Below are 20,221 nucleotides of genomic sequence, written 5' to 3' on the forward strand. Positions count from 1 at the left end.
GTTGTGAGAAGTGGCAATGGTCCCTCCTCCTCTACGGAATCCTTTATTTTTTCGAAAATGTTTAATCCTCTACGTCCCCTCCCCCCTCAACACTGCCTCCCTCCAACGGATCCCCTCTCACTACATTATTCTCTGTGCATTTTAATTTTTTTTTTTTTTCTGTCACCGGGGGCCCAGTTTCCCCGCCTACTCTCCTCATTTTAGCCTGAAACTGGAATAGTGGAGCCAAGAAATAGTTAATCTCTCCGGCTGCTGCTATGATTGGCCGCTGTATGCAGCGCTTCAGCCTCCTTGAATGAGAAACAGGGGTAACCAGGCAACTTCAGTGCTGGAGAGAATAAGATTTATTTTTTTTTTAAGAAGAAGAAGAAGATAGAGATTTTTACTGGATTTCAGAATCAAGGGAGGGAAATCCAGCTTTTAAAAAGCGAAGGCACTGTGATTTCACCTTGTGAGTTCGGCAAATGGAATTAACAAATGGATTTTCTTAAACACGCGTCCTCTCTCACTCCCTCTCTCGCTCATTGGGGGGAAATAGAGCGCTCAAATGAAGGGGACACAGATGTGGATTAAAACGCATAAATGGGACTCCTCGGAAAAGCTTCCACCAAGAAAAGGTGAGTGACATCTCTGTTCTTGGCTTTTCTGTCAAAAGGTGTCTTTTAAAGTATGGAAGTGTGGAGCTGTTTGAGGATGCAAGGCAGCTTCGGCGACACGTCAGGATTTATTGGATAGGATGCGCTGGCCACTGAATGAAAATGGGCTGCGGAACAGTCCGCTATGACTGAGACGCTCTCACATTTACACTCAAATTCAACAAATATGATGAGAAACGAAGCCGCGAGGTGGATCATCGATTGTGCCCTGCTGGATTTGATTCTGGGATCCTGTGAAAAGCAAACGCCGGCTGCCTGTCAAATAACCTGCTGTCCCATATTGAACTGCGCATAATTCAGAAATTGACATTGCGCTTTGAAATTATTTCGATGCGCTGGAGACACATCAGAAAAACGGTGCTTTAGACTGTAAGCTGTCATGTAAAAGATCCAAGTGTAAGGAAAGACTAAAAGCTTCTTTTTTCCAGCTCGTCTACCCCCCCCCCCCCCCCTCCCCTCCCAAGATATTCAAATGAAGAGGTGCTCTGCTGCAACAGCAGTAAGTCATCTTCAAATGACTGCGTGTTAACCCACTCTGATGCTAAGTGAATGAGTGAATGATGACGCATATGTTGATAAATGTATTGATTTCTGTGTGGAAGCGGGTGAAAAAACGCTCAGCAGGCTGCACTGGCGACTGAGTACCTGTGGATGGATGCTTGGATGGGAGCGCGCGGCGCTGCGCCGCGCCGCGCCGGCACCGGTGTGACCGGCAGCGCGGAGCCTCAACCAGCCTCAAGCCAGCGCGTAGGCCCGCTTATGAGACTGCCCTGGTCAAGCAGCGAGGTTCATGGGTCACGGTCGGGGTAGTAACAATCCAATGAATCGTGGAAGGTGTCCGCAAAGGGGGCGTTTGCACTGCGTCACAACTGACAGACGCGCCAATGTAGGGGATTTTCCCAAAGAGATATGACTTTTTTTTCACTGATCTCTTCCATGGGATCATATAACGTCAGACTTTTTTTTTTTCTTCTTTTTTTAAAACTCCGTTGGGGTATTTGATTTTGCCAATTATGCCAAACATCACCCTGTGCTGAAGATACGCTTCAGAGAGATGTTCAAGGTGGCTGTTTTATGTCTTGATCGATCAATCAATCAATCAATCAATCAATCAACCAACCAACCAACCAATCAATCAATCAATCAATCAATCAATCAATCAATCAATCAATCAATCAATCAATCAATACTTGGTGATGGTGTGATAATGGGATAGTTACACAGCAACTGAAATGTAATTTTACTTAGTGATTTTGGATCAGCCTATATAATGGTATAGTTCAAAATCTGTCCTCATAGCAATACAACTGGTTTGATTCCACGTTCCACATGTTTCTCTGTGGAGTTTGCATGTTCTGCCTTCATATAGATATATATCCAGTTGCTCCAGGTTTCCCACAATCTCAAGAGATGATTGTTGAGTTTAGGTTTGTAGTGACTCTAAATAGGTGATAATATGTGGTAATGATTGTTTATGTTGAGCCTTTTGCCCTGTGATTGGCTGCAGCTACCAACAACCCTAATGAGCCAAGTTAGATACCACTTAGATAAAGTGTATATAGAACATACATGTATGAATAGATAATTGTGTTATAAGAGCAGTTTTATACCAGTCATACACAATTCACTGAATATTCTTCTGGATAAGCAATTTATTATTATTTTATTTTTTTTAACTGTTCCCTCTCAGAACTTCCATTGACTCTGTGAAAAGCTGGCTATAAGCCAACATAACTAGTTCAAATGCAAAGTTCACCATGGACCATATGTCGGTCATGACGCCTTGTGTTTTCTCCCTGAATGCTCTTGTAAAGGCAGGCCAACATTGGAAAAAGCCAAGGCCAAGAAATATAGTAAGAAAACAGGCTGCCGGTGAAACAGGGCGGCTCACCTACTGCACATATTGCTGCTTCAAATGACCACCAGTTGTTTATATTGTGGCACAGTGGGATGTAAGCAAAGGTCAGTGTTAGCATTTTGACTCTGGTGCCAAAGTTCATTCGCCACTTCTGCCAATCGCGCAAACTGCCTTTTATAATCTCCTTACAGAGGATGTTCTGCAACAGATCCTAAGCTGCACTCGCCGGCTCGATTGTAGGACACATGTGTTGCACACACACACACACACACACACACACACACACACACACACACACACACACACACACACACACACACACACACACACACACACACACACACACACACACACACACACACGCGGGGTGCAATTTCCAGTTGTCATCCCAAGATAGTTCTTTGCAGCCCAGTGTGAGTTGTGAGGCTTAAGATGGAGCTGAACAAAACACTAGAGAGCATTAGCTTCTCCAGTAAGGGCTTCTTTGTTGGGCCTCCCAGTGGAATCAAGACACTTAATTTAGCTCCTGACAGCAAAAGCTGCAAACGGATATGGAAACTATATCTTATCCGATTAAGACCATAATACGGTTTCTCCCTTTTGCAATTACTGTAAAATGGTGAAAGCGGGTTGGATAGTTCTTTTTCATGTTATCACAGTACAATTACAGCAAAACTAGAACATTTTGGTTGTTTTGCACTCCTAACATCCTTGGAGTGGTTTCATGAATTTGCCCATCGTGTTGCTCTGTGCGTTTTTAGCTGGCTGAAAGCCCAACGCGTTATCGCTTCTGTTGTTTTTCCTCATATCACAGCAGTATTACCTCAACTTGAACTCCCTCAAGATTTCCCAAGTGCTCAGAGATAATGCATCTAACGAACAAGGGTAACACTGACAATATTGTAGCGTTTCAGCATTAGACACACATTCGGTGGAGTGGCCTAAATTTTTTATAACAGTCGTTTTAATGAGCTCACAAGATTGTCTGTTTTCTCATTTTGCTGGTGGCCTTATCACATTAAGTTCTTTCATTAAAGAAAATTTGGCCTCTGGCAGGCACAGGTCAGAGGTGATTTGGGTTGCCTCAGATGAACAAAAGAGAGAGATTGCTCAGATAGCGGTACATCGTAAACGGCTGAATGATGCACATGCTCCAGTGGGAGTGTAATCAACATGACAGGTGCATCTAAAGTTGGGAGCAGAGTGGGTTGGGGGCAACCAAATGTGTCAGGATAAAGGAATCAACCTACAAGCTGGAGAAGTAAGAAAAAGAAAATCCAATCTCCCCCCTTGGGAAATCTGGGAGAAAAAATAGCTAGATACTAAATGGAATATGTTTATTTATTTTCCTGCTGAGTTAAAAATGATCTTCGTTATATTTTTCATGTGCCAGACTTGCTGTTGGACAAATATTTTACCAGCTTGGAAATAGCCCAGCGCACAACCCTCCAAAATAGGAAATACAGCAAACAATAATTTATAAGTTTGTAGTTGTAAGTGATTAAATAAAGATAAAAAAAAGTCTTACCAGTGAGCTTCAGAGGTGTTTGTCTGCATGTTCAGCTGGAGCCACACTAGCTGTTTGTGCCTGTCTCCTGTCTTTATGATAAGCCCAGCTAACAGGCTGCCGGCTCGAGCTTCATATGCAGTGTTACTATTTCCTCATCTAGCTCTCAGAAAGAAATTGGGAAAACTGAGCTCCGGCTTCAGCATGCTCCCAGAGAATCACCCTGCAAAGAAAACTCAAACGTTTAGCTGAGACAGACCTCCAATGAGGCACTCTAATGGAAAGTAGACTCAATAAATACACCATCAACAAGCAGTTATGCGACATAAAAAAAAAACTAAAAAAAACTGAGATTGTAATGTTTTCTTTCCAATGTGTTTTGTTGGACCTGCTTGAGTAATAAAATTAGAAATAGGCGCACACTTTAAATTTCCTACTGAACACAAGTTATTATCTTGCACAGTGAGTTAAGTTTCTTCGTCTTGTAATGAGGCCGTAAATTGCATCTTTGTTTTTGCTCATATCCTCTTGCATATGAATTCATTCAGTTCTATCCAATGTACACGTTACACTAGGAAAATATGAACATTATGTTGATTATCATCATATCTTATCAACATGCAGCTTAGATATGATGAAAATTGAACAGTGAACCCAAGAGGAAGTAGCACTTATCTGAATAACAAAATAATTAGTGCAGTACTTGTTACAAATTAATGTAAATGTGAGTTCCGTGGTTCATTTGAACCCAGATGTAATTTAGTCAATTATAGGTATATGTGTAAATGATGCAAAGGCAACAGTCAAGCACCATTGACTTTGAATGTTTTCCCACGATTATGTCTCTTGTCATACTGACCCTGTCAATGTGACAATGAGGCAGCGACTCCTCCACCATGGAGAGTCCTACCCCAGTCAAATGGGGCAGCAAGTTGCCAGCCCATCACACAATTATTTCCATTGTGCAGAGCTGGTTGGCTAGTGATCCTTGTGCCTTGGCCTGGAACATCTGGTGAGTGAGTGAAGTGTTCACTGTGAAGCCAGCAGTGTCAGCATGCCTCCTATGTTTAACCAGAGCAGCCATCACTGCCCGCTTCACTTCCAGAGGACTGGGCATCTTCAATGCATCAATGACACCAGCCATCACAAGGGACATGGAGCACGCCAAACCAATGATTCATTAGGACTCAATTAGCCGGGAGGCATGGGGCGCCCTGCCATATGCCTTGAGGTTCAACTGCAATCTGTACCCACTCCCTACAACTGTACTCTCAACTGTCTCTGACACGACACAGTCTGTACGTGTGTGTTGCATCAGTGCTGTTCTGCACCAACTCAAGGCTGCAGTCTGCTCCTTTCCACCCGAGACGTCTTCTTTGTTCTATTAAACTAAGTCAGGAGTCAGGAATTTAGCGGGTCTTTTTCCAGCCACCCAGTTTCGGAGCTGGAAATGAGTCACAATGACCTTCAGCTCAACTCATGTTGCGCCAGTTGGCACCATATGAAATACTCATCCATCTCCTGAAGTATGAGACTGTGAAGCTCCAGATACTGTAAATCTTAGGAGGTAAGAAAAGGCCCCCGCTCTGTATCGACTTCTCTTCTCTTGCCAAGAGGCGGCATGTGCTGCCGACAAGATCTATCCACCCTCAAATCTAGTTTGTCTTCTTATCTGTGCCAAGGTAAAGGGCCCCTCCACCCACTACCACCACCTAATTCTCTATGCCCCCACCCTCCCCAACCAATCAAACCCTTCCACCAAAAGAAATTAATGAAATTAGATCGGAGCTGAAATCTGCCCGGAGGGCAACAAACACACCAAGCTCTGTGATGAGATATGAGGTGATGTGGCATGTGCACACACTGGCCTCACATTTCTGTTTGTAGATGTGAGCTGGATCTTAATAATGATACATTAAGGATAATTGCCTTAAAATTTCCAAAAGGTCAACACTGATAATTTGCCACACTGTTACAGTGACATTCAAATTTTTTTTTTTTTGTTGTTTTTAAGGCAAAGCAGCTGTTCTATGTCACTGGCTTACATGTTTTCAAGTGAATATTAAAGAAGCAGCGGAAGACCTTTAATCCTCACATCCCTTTTCCCATCCCATTTCACGAAGTAGGAGACGGGAGGAATTAAGTTAGATCTCACACAGTCACATGCCTCCCACGTTTGATGTGCTAGCCTTTGTGGTTTCACAGCATATAATGAGGTGGGCAACCTAGACATCCCAGATCATGGGTACATTTATGCGCAGGCCCCTGAGAGCAAGACAAGGAACTAATTTCCAGATTAAATCCTCGCTGACTCAGGAAGATACTAAGTCTTAGACTTTGATATATCACGTGAATGCAAAAACAAAGACAAAAACTTCAAATTATTGTGGTGATCTGTGTTCTTGTGAATGTTTTCTAAAAGAAAATCCAACAATCACAAAGTCAAAATGCATACATTTGTTTTGAACGATAAAAAAAAGTAACCAATAGTTAGTTACTATGTGAATTTTCTGAAAGTAACTTTTCTGTCTTTTTGCACAATTTCGTACTTTCTTGTGACTGTTTTGAGATCAAACCAAAGCCTGTAGCTTGGAGAAGTTTAATATAAACAAATGTTTTAATTTTTGTAACATTTGACTCCAGGAAATAGAAAGAATAAAAAAAGCCTATTTTAGCAAATTGAAGGCGTAACTTTCCAATAATGCCAGCAGCACGAATGGAGCAGGGGAAAAAAAGAATATCAAGTGAAGTTAGAACAGCTTTGCCCCAGTTGTAGGCACGTGCAGCCACCCCACTGCACTCCTCCAGCGATTTCACCGCATTACCCAGAAACACTACGTTCGTGTGACCCAATTTATCAGCCTCTCCTCCCCATTCATCTGCTCTCACAGATGCACTACAGGAGGCTCCATAAGCAGCGGAGCATTCATCACCTCTGAGTAGTGAGGTCCTTCAGTTCCATCCCGTTGGCCTGTTATACAACCCTATTCCCCACAGGCAGGACAGCAGCTCCATATGTGGCTGATGATGATAATAGCGTGGCGGGCTGGCAGCAGCGTGCACTCCAATAGCTGAGTTGCATTTGTGCTTGCATTTGTGTTTGTGTTCTATGAAATATGTAATCAAATATAAGCTTAGCACTGCCTTTCTTTCACTGACAGTCAGTTTAAATATTGTATCTGCCAGATCTTCGTACTGCGGCGCTTCCTCAGCCTCTGGAGGTAATTGAGATGTTTAGTTCAGCCTGGAGGAGCTATCTGACACAGTTCTCATGTGATTTTGTATTCCCCTGATTCGTGGACTTTCTTACTGCGCATAGTGCATTCTTTATGTTTCAATAATTTACATGTTGGGATTGTCAAAAATGTAAAGTGGCAGGGAAAAGTTTTTTTTGTCACTCCTCCAAAGCACAAATGTATAAACTGAAGTTGATTTAAGTTCACAATAATTTTAGAGACTGTTAGTTGTGGTATTTCACATGATAGATTAAACCTTTAATTTATCCTAAGGTTCGATCATTGCCTGTTTTAGTGAAACTTTGGCAAAACAAAAAGGGAACCATATAACATCCGTGAAGACACGATTTACTGAAATGCTGCTGTAGTAAACTATACAACATCTTATATGGTATTGCAAGTAAGACTGAAAGTCTTGTCTCTTATTTACTAATGAAAATGTTGAAAAATTAAATTAATGTTAGAGGGCATTTTTTTGTGTTCTTGTTAATCAGAATATATTTAGAGATAAATAAAAAAAAATTATTTCAACAAAACTACTTGATGTTTTTTTAGACATATTCCTGCAAATCCTTTACAAATTGATAATTTTATTGGCCAATTTACTTCTATTAGTTTGTACAGTACCAAAATTGTAGATTGGGCCAATTTCTTTCCAATTTGTCAGCCTAAGTACCCTCTGTAGCGCCCATTTTCAGCCCTAATTGAAACAAACAGTGATTTGACTATTGAGTGCCAGCGTCAGGTTTCCCTGACGTTGGCTGTCACAGAAACATAAAAGATGTGTTATTCAATGTGGTAAAGACGTTCTACTTATTTAGATTGAAACAGCAAAGCTATTTGTTGAGGTTAAACAACAGACAGTTGGTGAAAATGAAAATCACCCTTCTGTCAGGCAATGTTTTCTTAAAAGCACCTCCTCCTCCTGCTGCTCCAGTCAATAGCACTGTGTCCTATAAGTTGAACATTTGGACAAATATGGATCACTTCTCCAGAATTAAACTAAAGGATGGTTTAAAGTTGTCAAATCTGTGAAATCAACCTGAAAAAAATCCAAAATATCAGATGTATAAGATGAAACATCCACTCATCCATTTGCCCATCTCACAACATTCCCAGCTTGCAACAGGTGAACAGCAGTGGTCTCACTGTACAGGTCGTCAAACCATCACTGGACAAACACAGTAGAACACAGAAGACCAACAGTAACGAACTAAAAGGACAATTAGGAGACAATATTATTTTTATTCATTCAATAGATTTAGACCTAGACCTTCGAATCTAATGTCACGTTGATGCTGGGATCGTGTGTTGCAGGTCTGTTATATATCTGTTTCTATGTTGTGTCTCTGGGGGTTCTGGCCCCTCTGTTACAACCTTTAAATTTCCCCAGGGGGGGGGACAGTGACCCTTCCACACATTTTGCCATTGTGAGAATATGTGCACTGTTTATTGTGAATACATGTATTGAGGGAATCAGAGTAGCTGGAGAAAACCTGTGAATGCACATGAGGGGAGAGTGCCAACCAAACCACTACAATGATCTATTATAATGACCCTGGGCGAAGTGTTCATCGGTTAATCTGATATTTAGGTGATAATCTAGTCTGTTTTTTCTTACTGACTGCATAAATCTCTGCAGAGGAGTTCATCTGTTTAATATCAGTCAGTTGCACACATTTGCATCAATCGAAGAGATTTCTTTCTCTTGCAGCATTCACATTGTTCTCCAGCAGTTTTACCGAGCACAGGAATTCTAATTTTGAAACACAGCTGACCCTGAGTCTTCAAAAGCCTCACTTTCATTCATGTCATCAAAATAAGAAAGAATGAAAGACTCCATCCATCCATCCATCCATCCATCCATCCATCCATCCATCCATCCATCCATCCACATGCACGCACGCCCACACACACATAAACATTCACACCTTAGGTGCTGATTATAGTCACTCACAGTCAGAGTACCAGGGGAAAAAAAAAAAGCTTGCACGGGGAGAACATGCAAGCTTTGTACAAAAAAGCTCCCAATCCCACTTGAACTGGCGATGTCTTCACTGTCAGGGGAGAGCATTTGTGTTAATCTATAAAATCTTCCCACTCCAGAGGATTCTATAATTACCAGACTGAAAGATGAATATTTCACCCATAATGGCCAACAACATTTGATTTTTACCAAACACTTGCACTTGTTCTAATTTAAAACTTCGCAGCCTTTTTAATTAAGCGTGTTTCCCTCTTGTAGCTACGCGTGCAGAGAACAGCTTTTATATTTTTGATGCGTAGGTGCGCCGAGCATCAAGCATCTGGCACAGCGTCAGCGGTCAGCATGACGTCTTCTGACGAGACCCTTTAGATCACTTCTCATCAGAGCATCGCAGTTGGAAACTACCCCGATGCGTCGCTCTAATCAGCCATCAAGTGTCATGTTCAGAAGGCTTCACTGAGGCTTTTATCCAGCCTCCGCTTTGAGTTTATACAAAACAACACAAAACACTGCAGAAGCAGCTTCTTGGAGGGACAACACTGGCACCGCTTGTGTGTTTCCGCGATCTCTGGGAGATCTTGACCTTGCAATGGCATTGTAATGAGAGGCAGTCGAATATTTCACTTATCATTAGCGGCATGATTAGCTGCCAATGGGCTGTGCCTGGCGTGGTTTAATCCTCCCAGTCTCCAGGGTGTGATAACATATGAGATGACAACAGTTTCACACCCAGTTTCACACCTCCCGTGGTTCCATACGTCGCAGCAGCCTAATCACTCATGTGAGATTAATGAGAGATGTTGAGGTGTGGTGGGAGAGTCACTAATTACACCCGTACATACTGTATCGTACTCTGGGGAGTCGAGAGTTTGTGTGCATGAGAGGGGGGGTTTCTTCAACTATTTCAAAGTGCATTTTTACCTGTTAGTCGCAGTGGTAGAAGATGATCTCCAACAAAGGTGCCCTCAAGAGAAAAGATGAAATACTTTTTCTTTTCAATTTTTTTTTTTTTTACAGTGCCTTGAAGAAATGGCAACGCCTGCACTCAATCTCAAAAAAACAAATCACATCACTACAAAACACCCCTAACTGCAATGCTAACAAGAGTTGTGGTGGGATTCATTTGAGTTTTGTGCTTTTATCGTCCTGCAAAAAAATAAAGTAGTTGTGGCATAAAAGGTAAGAAATAACTCCTCCGAGTTACCGCCGCAAAAAATGTTAGACGTGCTAACATTCCTTCAGTTGAAATCACTCATACAGTTTCTCTCCGGTTTCTATGAGGAAAGGCAGTTTGAAAGAACATTGCATTAAGTTGTAGAGTATTTACAGTGAAAAGGAGAAATCAAACTTCACCTGCCTTCTGTGCGGCCAATATAGTGAATAATATGAAACGAGATCTATACAACCTTGGCTAATAAATGAGCGATGCAGAGGAGAATGGCTTTCTGCAGACAGAAGCTTGACCCCAAGAAGCTGGACCAAAACTATTGACATGTCAAGACCCTTTTCAGCCTAACTTTGTAGGAGAAAAAAAAAAGAAATCTGTAGATCTTTTCTCAGTCACTTTTTAAAGTGATTTCAATCGAATAATAATGTAATGATGTGGATGTCTGTGTACATAGAGTTGAAACTGAAGAGGATAATACAAAACTAAATGGATACATGTGGCAGACAGTCAGTTGGAGTTGCTGAAGCCCAAATGCTGAGAGGACTTGCAAATGCCAAGTAGCTTGAAAAAAAAGATCAAAGTTCATTAATATATATGTGGATACATTTATACCATTGTCATGAAGTGTCCAAAATATTAAAAAATAAAAAAATAAATAAAATAAAACAGGGAGAACTTACACACACCCCCCCCAAAAAAATTCCGCCCCTGGGGGTTTGGCACTAAATGGTTAAGGTCAGTAATTGATCTCACAGGTATGTTTTCCAGCCTGTGAAAGGAAACCCGTGCATGCACAGGGACACGTACACACGTGGTCCTATAAACAACAATAAAACGAAGGAATGAAACTCTCCTTAAAGGTGCCCTTCTTCTCCATAAACAGCACAATGTTAGTGTTTCTGTCACATCACCGTGCTGAATTCACCTGGATCTGAAGCACACATCCCTGTGTCATTGATGAGTTGTGGTTTGTTCACTGAGAATAAAGACAGTCATTTCACTTTTTGAAGTGAGGCAAGGATAGTCGCATGTAAAAACAAAATAACAAGATACTTCAAAGACCAGGACTTTGAAGTATGTCCATGTACACACTCATTAAATGAAACTACTCAGTAACACACTGCGTGTGTGTGCGCGTGCGTGCGTGCGTGTGTGTGTGTGTGTGTGTGTTAGCATCACTCATGAGACAATGTGACAGCGAGTAGGAAAACAACGGGGCTTTTCTGTGTGTCCCCCCAGCTTCATTAATGCCGTCTCGCAGACTGCAGGTAATGTTTTTTTTTGGTGCTCGGCAGTTTTGATCATCTCAATTTTTATCTTAACTACACAGATTCTCAGTCGTGTGTGATGGTAGCGCCTGTCCACAATGCTTCTGAATCAAATCTGTGCCTTTTAGGACATAAACAGTCCAAACCAACAAACCGAAACACAGATTCACCGTCTGGTTTCACAAACAGGCTGCTTGTATATCTTAATTACGTCCATGACCCATGCACGCCATTAAAGAGGACACCTTTTGGCTATTTATTTAGCTCAAAGAGAACACAGAGGAAGGAGGGGAAGGAGGGGGGAAAAAAACACCCTAATTGTCTCATTAATTAATCTCTGCATGAAATAATGACCAGACCAAGGTATCCACAGTTCTTTTGTAACTCACAAGAGAAAGCAGGGCAGGGGGGTGGCAGCAAAATGAAAACAAGCTGCAACCTCTTTTTCACAAGCGGGCATTTTCCTGGAACAGAACGAGATGTAGAGAAAAGAGGGCAGGTGAGAACAGGGGTGGGAAGAAGAGAGAGAAAAATAAGTAAATATGGGATTCAAAGAATTGGGGAGAAAGAAAAGGCTGCAGAGATTAGGAATGATAAATATAGAGCGAATCAAAACGAGCGGAAAGAGAGACAGAATGAAAGAAAAAAAAGATTGGCTGTGAGGTAACATGGTGTTTGTCCAGGCCTTCTGGAGGCTGCCCAGTTCCCTCTCTCTCCCACCGAATGTGGTAAATAGCCTGTTTTAACACACTGTTCAAACACCGAGACACAGCACAACAACACACCAAATCAACAGTAAATTAAAGACTCCTCAGGGAAGCCACAGAGTAACATTAGAGGAGGTGTTTTGGAAAGCCAGATTCACCAATTAACTGCTCTGAGAGAGGTCCAGGACTCTCGGCTTCCAGCCCCACTATATGCGATGAGTGTGATTAGATAAATAAAAGAGGATATGTAGCCCCTCTTGTTTTCATGCTATTGTTTACCGCCACCATGGGGAGCTCGTGACACTTTATTAGCCTGAATATGTCTGTTATAGAGGCAGCAGCAGCCTCAGAGATGCAAACTTCCCAAATAAACCCCATTAATATTTGCATCTTGAGATCTCTGCTGTGATCTCAGATGCACACAGACATGTACACATTTTTCCCGTCCTCACCCTTCAAGTCTAAATCGGGCCCTGTTATCCTGCAGCTGAGCTCGTGAAAAGGATAAAGCAGGAGCTCTTCAGAGGGCAACTCCTCGCTGCCATGCCCAGCCATGCTGGAGCCACGCCTGCCTGCCTGTCTGCCCTGGTCAGAGGCCGTTACTGACATAAATCTGCACAGCGAGACTACTGTGTGGCAATGCTTATTCAGTTTACCAGCTGTAGCTGCTGAACCTGAAGCAATGAGGCCTCTCTTTCCCTCAGAAAGTAAATGAGAGGGCTTCAAACACCCAAACTGTATTGTTTTGTATGCATTTTCTCACTACACCCCCGCCTCCCCCCAACACACACACACACACACACACACACACACACACACACACACACACGCACACTAACCTTCCTCCTTCCCTCCATCGCACACTTCACTGTTCCATCGTCAGAGACCCTCCATCTTGTCAGAATGAGGTGAACTAATGGGCCGTGGCTGAACAGCCTGAGCTCAGAGGCTATCAGTTCCCCCTGGAAGGCCAGGAAGGCAGAGGAAAGGAGAAGGAGAAAGGAGCAGTCCTTCTCTATTTTAGCTGCAATATTTCAGGTTCGCCATCCATGCAAAGGAATGGTTTAAAGTGCAATGCTAACACAAAGTGGTCTCTGGCTTCATCTAATTCAATTTCATTTAAATGTTATTCACACTTAGTTGCTTAATGAAAACTTGTCAATTTGCTCAATTTCATTCCCAAAAATGATCTCCAGTGTCGTCCTTTGTGATGCTCCTGAACAACGGCTGTTATTTAGCTCAGCTTGGGCTCCATCTCGCAATTTTACACTTTTACAAACGATGGCTACACTGTTGTCGTTGACATTAGAAAGTTGTTCTTTTCTTTTTGTCACTGGTATAATCAAAGGTGAGCTCTTGTGGCTGTGGCTGTGTTGACAGTAGCAACATAGAAAATCAGAGTTGCAGCACAATAAATTCAGCGTTATTTTTTCCCTCAGAAACCAAAGATTGCCTTCAGTGAAATCAAAACTTCTAGGAGAAAATCAATGAAACTAACTATTTATTTTAGCGCACACAGTGGTGTTAGTTTTTTTTTTTTTTTTTTTTTTTTTTTTTTAAATGAATATGACCAAACTGCTATCATGCCACAAGAGTCAACAATTATTTCCAGCACAACGAAACGTACGCATGTGCAGGAGGTGCATAAAAGTAAAATCCCTACAATTTCCCGAGCTCGATGACTTACATATGCACCATTACATCATTTGCCTTTATTGTGAAGACGTGTGGCATTGACATGTATCCCAAGAGTTTGAGGCCAAGTGAGTCCATGGATTGTTTAACAGTTTCTTTGCCTGGAGGTTAACATTTAGGATTTTTACTCAAAATATTATTTATATATATTTATTATATATATATTTATAAACAACTATTGGATGACTTGCAATTAAATTTTCTGAAGGAGTCATTTATGATCCCATTGAATGAACTGTGATTGCATTGATCAACAACTAACTCCTTGTATCCTGTCAACATTGACTCAATATTTCAGGTTTAGTTATCAATATACTGTAGACAACGACCAGATCGCTTTGGTTGTAAATTAATTAAAATGGTCATCACAGTCAATTTTTACAATACACTTGTTTAAAAACTATGTTCTCATTGTCAGTGTGAGACACTAACCTAAGCAGAGACACTTGCATGTTTGTCTCTAAATTTGCATTTTGACATTTCTTTCTCTGGGGCCACACAGCCTATTTCTGAGTAATACGATTAACCCGCTGAATTACATGGTCAGAAATGTTAATAGATTGCAGTGTTACCCCACAGACTCATATGCCAGTCAACTTCTCGCTAGTCAGGATTTTAATTAGTCCAACAAAAGCAAATTAACCTTTTTGTAGATTTAATGGCCAGCAAGCACTTTTAACACCACACAGGGGCCCTTATTGTTGATAGTGAGGCTTTGATATGAAGTGACGCACATTGCAATAAAGATGTCCAAATAGAACATGTCACAACGTCACGAATGGAGAAATGCTTTTGGTGCTATGTATGAATATAGCAGGAGGTATTCACTCTTTAGTGCCATAGGTGACACAAGGTAACACAGCAGGCCTATTCATGAAGGACCCTGTGCTGGCCAGGTTGTGACAGTTGTGTCCCACTCCATAAGCTGAGGGACATTTTGTAACAAAGATGACCAGCGCGAGGTGCCAGAGCCGGTCTGTCGAACAAACGCTCCAACAGCCCCGGGCCATGCCAGCCTTGGCCTGGAAGGAGACAGTGAGGGTCCGGGGGAAGGGGGCCTCCCCACTCTGTAGTAGTCACATGCAAGCTGGAGAGCGCAGACTGCACTTTCCGTCGGGACCACTGTGAATGGAGGTGTAATTGGCCATATCCAGTGATGGATGGCTGTTCAACCTTTGTTACTCATCAGTGGCAAGATGCGCAGAGGCTTGTCTCACAATATGAGGTTGATTGTGCAGTCTATTAAACAGCAGTCTCAGGAGGAAATGTTACTTACTGGAACACCGCAGCTTAGGAGAATCTCAAGAATGATCTGATTTAAAAATCAACTTGTGTTCAGTGATTGCCCATTATATCTCTGAGACAGTAAACATGATTGGAAAACTGATCGCACCTAATGAATCGTTTTCATTACAAGTGCGGAAAGCCGACAAGACTCAATGTAATTACTGGTAATTATCATCTTTTGTTTTTCTGTTGCATAAATTAAAAATATAAATTACAATTTCTATTTGATTACAGCAAATTCTCAAGATTTTTTTTTTTTTTTTTTTTACTTTTTTGCCTTTACAATGCAGGCCTTAATTACACAGTTATGAGAAGCGTCTCCTCGTGATGTTTGTGGCAATATGTGTGTAGGTGAACGACTGATGTGCTAAGTGTTAGGGACGAAAGAGTTGCCATACATCAAATTAATATTACAGCACTTTCTGTTCAATAAACCAGACAGAGGGCAGAAAGAATCTGACAATCAGCAGGAGGCAAACATTTCAAGAAAAGGATTTATTGAATTCAGGTAGACAGAAAGAAAGGGAGCGGCGGGTTGATGGAGGATAGGGAAGAAGTGCAAGTAGAAATGAAATTGACTTTTGCTCAGGGAAGTTTTCCTTTGCACTTGACAGAGGTGGCACTGAAACGAAACAAATTAATAAATAAATAGTGGCTTTTGTCGGGGGCTTTTGACATTCCCTAACAGTTGGAAAAATGACTGATGCTCGTTAACTCTGACCCAAATCCTAAGAGACGGAGGGAGCTGTTAAAACACGGAGCAGATTGGGGAGCCTGGGTGACCTAGATAGCATTGGTTTTGAAAAGCAGCCATACATCACATTAAATCGCTCTTCCGTCTAATACAATGAGACGTATCTCCCTCGTTGGTAATGAAAATTACATTCTGATAAGGTTCTTTGTGACATAGAAAATACCTCTCCCACCACTGACACTTTGAGAGTATGTCTGAGACGTACTTATGGGCAGATTGCTCCTTCATCTGGACCGAGCTGACATTATCTGCCTCATAAGTTCGCATGAATCGTGACACATTGTCTAGACAGCCGAAGAAGAACCGCTGGTGCCGAGGCAACCGCAGCGACCAGCTGTTCTTCAGGGGAATTAAATGTGTCTAAACATTGCACTTCATCATAGAATAATGGAAGAGTTAAAGGACTTGACCGTAGAAGGTGGAGGCAGAGAGACGTCTGTATATTTTTAGATAACTCTTTTTTTTTTTTTTGCATGTGTTTGTTGGGTTCGGCGGGAGACACCTGTGGGTTCACAGAAAGAGCGCCTGAGGGCAATAGCAGCTCGAGTTCTTTAGCTTTGGTACCTGAACCGTGTGTCCTTGTATGTATGCCGTGTATGCAATACAAATAAAGTCTTTTTTTGTTTTTATTTGTGTTACGTAGCTGTCTGTCAATTAAGGTTTATGTTGTTCCAATATCCAAGTGGTTTAAAAATTCACCAGAAAAATCTCAATTCAAAAGCATCAGCTATGAGATGAGGCTTTTTATGACCTGTAGGCCTTTTATGGCTACTATTTATTTTATACTATCGCCATCCATCTATCCATCCATCCATCCATCCATCCATCCATCCATCCATCAACGTATCCATCCATCTTTTGCGGCAGCTTCATCGATGTTAGGGTTGAGGGGAGCAAGAACCCATTTCAGAAGATGATGAGCGATTGGCAGGGTTCAGTCTTAGCAAGAAGCCAGTCCATCACTGATGTCGATCTATATAAACAGGCAGACACACACACACACACACACACACACACACACACACACACACACACACACACACACACACACACACACACACACACACACACACACACACACACACACACACACACACACACACACACACACACACACACACATCCAGAGGTATTGGATTGTGAAGGTGATCACATTGGTCACCAGCTTAGATGGTTTTTAATGACAGCTGCAGAGACACTGATATTGTAAAAAGCTGGTTTATTCTAAACGAGCTATAAATGAATAAGCATACAAAGTGAGTGTATCTATATTAACGGGTTAAAGTCACAAAACCTGTGCAGCGAGAGTGCACAAGTTCAATGCAGTCAACAAACGTTTTGCAAAAGTGTTTAGTTCTTGAAAGGAGGTGCAAATTGTTAAGATAATATTAACTTCATAACTCAGAATGGTAGACCTCGACTTGAAAACGTACTGTTTTCAGACACACTGACAATGTCATACAATGTCACACAGGATAATGTGCTGCCCGGTGCAGCAGCTCTTTTCAGGCCAGTGTCGGCTGAGGGCCTGTTTCTCCAACAATGGCGAATCACCATGCCAACAGAAGCGGTGCCAGCCACGGTGCCAGCTTGGCACAGCCCCCATGTTAGCAGTGGATGATTCAAGGGCATTAAAGCACAATGTGGGGGGCTTCCAGTTTATAGACGGCTGTGCCAGGATTCCCACCGCAGTTTGCCTTGAAACAGCCCGTCATTCATCGCTCTCTGCTGCTTCCCCTCCTCTCGAGCTGTTTGCCCGAGCTGGGAGATTTCACAATCCATCTCCTGAAAATTTCCTTTGCGTGCACAGAAGCATCGGTCATGCTTTAATGTCCAATATTTACTCGGAAACAATACATAAAACAACAGCGTTAAGTATTTCACCACAGGTCTCCTTCGAGGGTGGGCGCTGAGCGGCAAGCATGAGCTGCACTCTCATTAAGGATTGATGATCCAGAAGAGATAATAACATCTTTGTTGATTTGTTAAATTGGTGCCTGCCATTTTGTATGTTAAATTAATGTTGTAATGAGTGATCAAGGGGCATGTGTCTTATTAAATTTTAACCACCTCCAAGTTTAACATTAACCATTGTCCCTGTCTTTGCAGTGGCTCAGAGTGAGTGACTGTGATGGGCTGTCCGACCGCATCTGAAGTACTCTACCAAAGAATAATATCCACCCCTGACCTACTCTGAAGAACAATATTTGATTCAATCAATGTTGCAGTCTCCCCTGAGGGGAATTACTCCTGAGCAATAGGTGAACCCTCAGAAAAGAGCAGCGGTGGACCATGTGATTCTTGACCTTCACAAAGAGAACTCAGGTACACTCCAAAAGATGTCAAGTCTGATGTGATACTGCTCTCAAGAGGATTGCCAAGCTTATAATACAATCATCTTTCAATGTTTTGTTTAACAGTACTCAAACACAATGGGCCTGCAGTGACCAAGCATACCTATCGATGCTGGATCTTCATTTATTGAGGAGTCCCGGACAACTCAACATGGATTTGAAGGATATTTTCCTCACCACAACGCAACTGTGAGAGACACCGGAGTGGTGGGAACTGGACACTGGAAGCTGGGAGGATTAGCGAGTGCGCTGCTGCTGCTACCCCATGGTGGATCTGCTGTGAGCAGGACAAGGGACTCAGTGGTGGAGGATGTCAGCAGAGGCCGAGCTCCAGCCGGGTGTCAAAACCAGCCAGCGAAGGGAGTCTAGGAGGATCAAAGGTATGTGGCATTATGACGATCTGACTCATCTGTGCAACAGCAATGCATCTGCTCCATTCTGCAAATTTTATGCCTTTGTAGACTGGAATGAAGTCCTGTTGAGTAAGACGAAGTACTAAAATACAACAAGAAAGAGGCCAAGTGTGCATCTCGCAGCACTTTCAAGTTTGGCAGGCAGTCAACATAACTTTGTGCTTTGTTTTGATGAAGCTAAATAATGTTAGACTACATGGAAAGAAGCTTTACTCAGTGGAGTCTGCCGTAAGGCTCCCCGTCTCATCCCAGGGATCCACATGTAGTAACAGCTATTCCATGTAGCCCCAGGGTTCGGTAGCGCCATGATTTAGGTGTCATGGACAGGGTAATTCACACCCTGTCGCTTTGATGAACAGCATAAGTGATGTAATAGAACGAGGCATTCTCACAATGTTCACTGGGAGATTGAAATGGGATTGAATTGGCTGAGAAGAGGAAAGAAGAGGCGGTAGAGGGCTTGTAAGCATTGGAGTCACAAGAAAGAGTGAGCAAGCAGAGGATGCTTTCTTATTTGCCCTCATTCACTTCTTTTTTTAAATTTTATTTTGACATTTGCTTCTTTGAGGGTTTTTTTTTTTTTCTTTTTCTTTTTCTTTTTTTCTCCCCTTCTATTTCTCCGTGCATGTTTAAAGCCACTCCAGCTCGTCCAGTAAATCTGGCGTCTGTGGGCTCGCTGTAACGAGGCCGTGGGGCCAGGTCCTCGCTGGCTGTTTCACTGGCTCTGTCGGCTCCTTAGATAAATGGCCCGGCTGGAGGAGGGCCCATCGATTTAAGTTAAGTGGAGGGGGGAGAGCGGAGCGAGGTGGCAGTTACACACGTGGCCATGCGGCTCATCAGAGGGAGGCTATCAGCTCAGGCTATCAGCCCCTGACTTTACCATGTTAATCACATCTGCTGCAGGGACCATTGTCACAATCAGCAAAGATGCTATTTAGATCCATATAAATGGAAATCGGGCAACATAAATGCAGGCAGTCTGTTAGAAGCATAGCCTGTGGTGGTTTCCATCCTACTGAGACCAGGTGAAGGACACCATTGAGGATCAGGCTGATGACATACATTTTGATAAAGCACTGCTTGAATTCATATGAGTGGAAAGAAGCAGAAGAAATTACTGTGATTTAAAGGATGAGGCTTTTTATTCCTTTCTACTGGCAAGTGACTGTGAAAAAAGTCAATTGCCAACAGGCTTAGGTCTTTCTTAATGTTTTCTGATGTCCTTCTGGAAAGGAAGACATGTATATTTTAAAAAGAGGTCATACAGATATTTTTGATGGCTGTATTCATTACTAAAACAGCTGTCCCCTGTGAAAGCACAGTGAATCATG

The 20,221-nt window shown here is 42.3% G+C and overlaps 1 protein-coding gene across 4 annotated transcripts in view; it reads left to right on the plus strand.

Annotated features, from left to right (window-relative positions):
• The first annotated feature begins 202 nt into the window (after positions 1-202).
• LOC308117988 (disabled homolog 1-like) overlaps positions 203-20,221 on the plus strand; it is a 46,093-nt gene continuing 26,074 nt past the window's right edge. Inside the window, exons 1-3 of one of the 4 annotated variants that reach the window (XM_080477143.1) lie at positions 203-617; positions 18,233-18,448; positions 18,544-18,857. In XM_080477143.1, the coding sequence (XP_080333269.1) occupies positions 18,788-18,857 (70 nt within the window). In that variant the 5' untranslated portion in view covers positions 203-617; positions 18,233-18,448; positions 18,544-18,787. The remainder of the gene's footprint in view (positions 618-18,232; positions 18,449-18,543; positions 18,858-20,221) is intronic. The other 3 variants (XM_080477142.1, XM_080477144.1, XM_080477145.1) reach the window with 3 other exon arrangements.

This window comes from Lipophrys pholis, assembly GCF_963383615.2.
Source record: "Lipophrys pholis genome assembly, chromosome: 1".
Classification (NCBI taxonomy): domain Eukaryota; kingdom Metazoa; phylum Chordata; class Actinopteri; order Blenniiformes; family Blenniidae; genus Lipophrys; species Lipophrys pholis.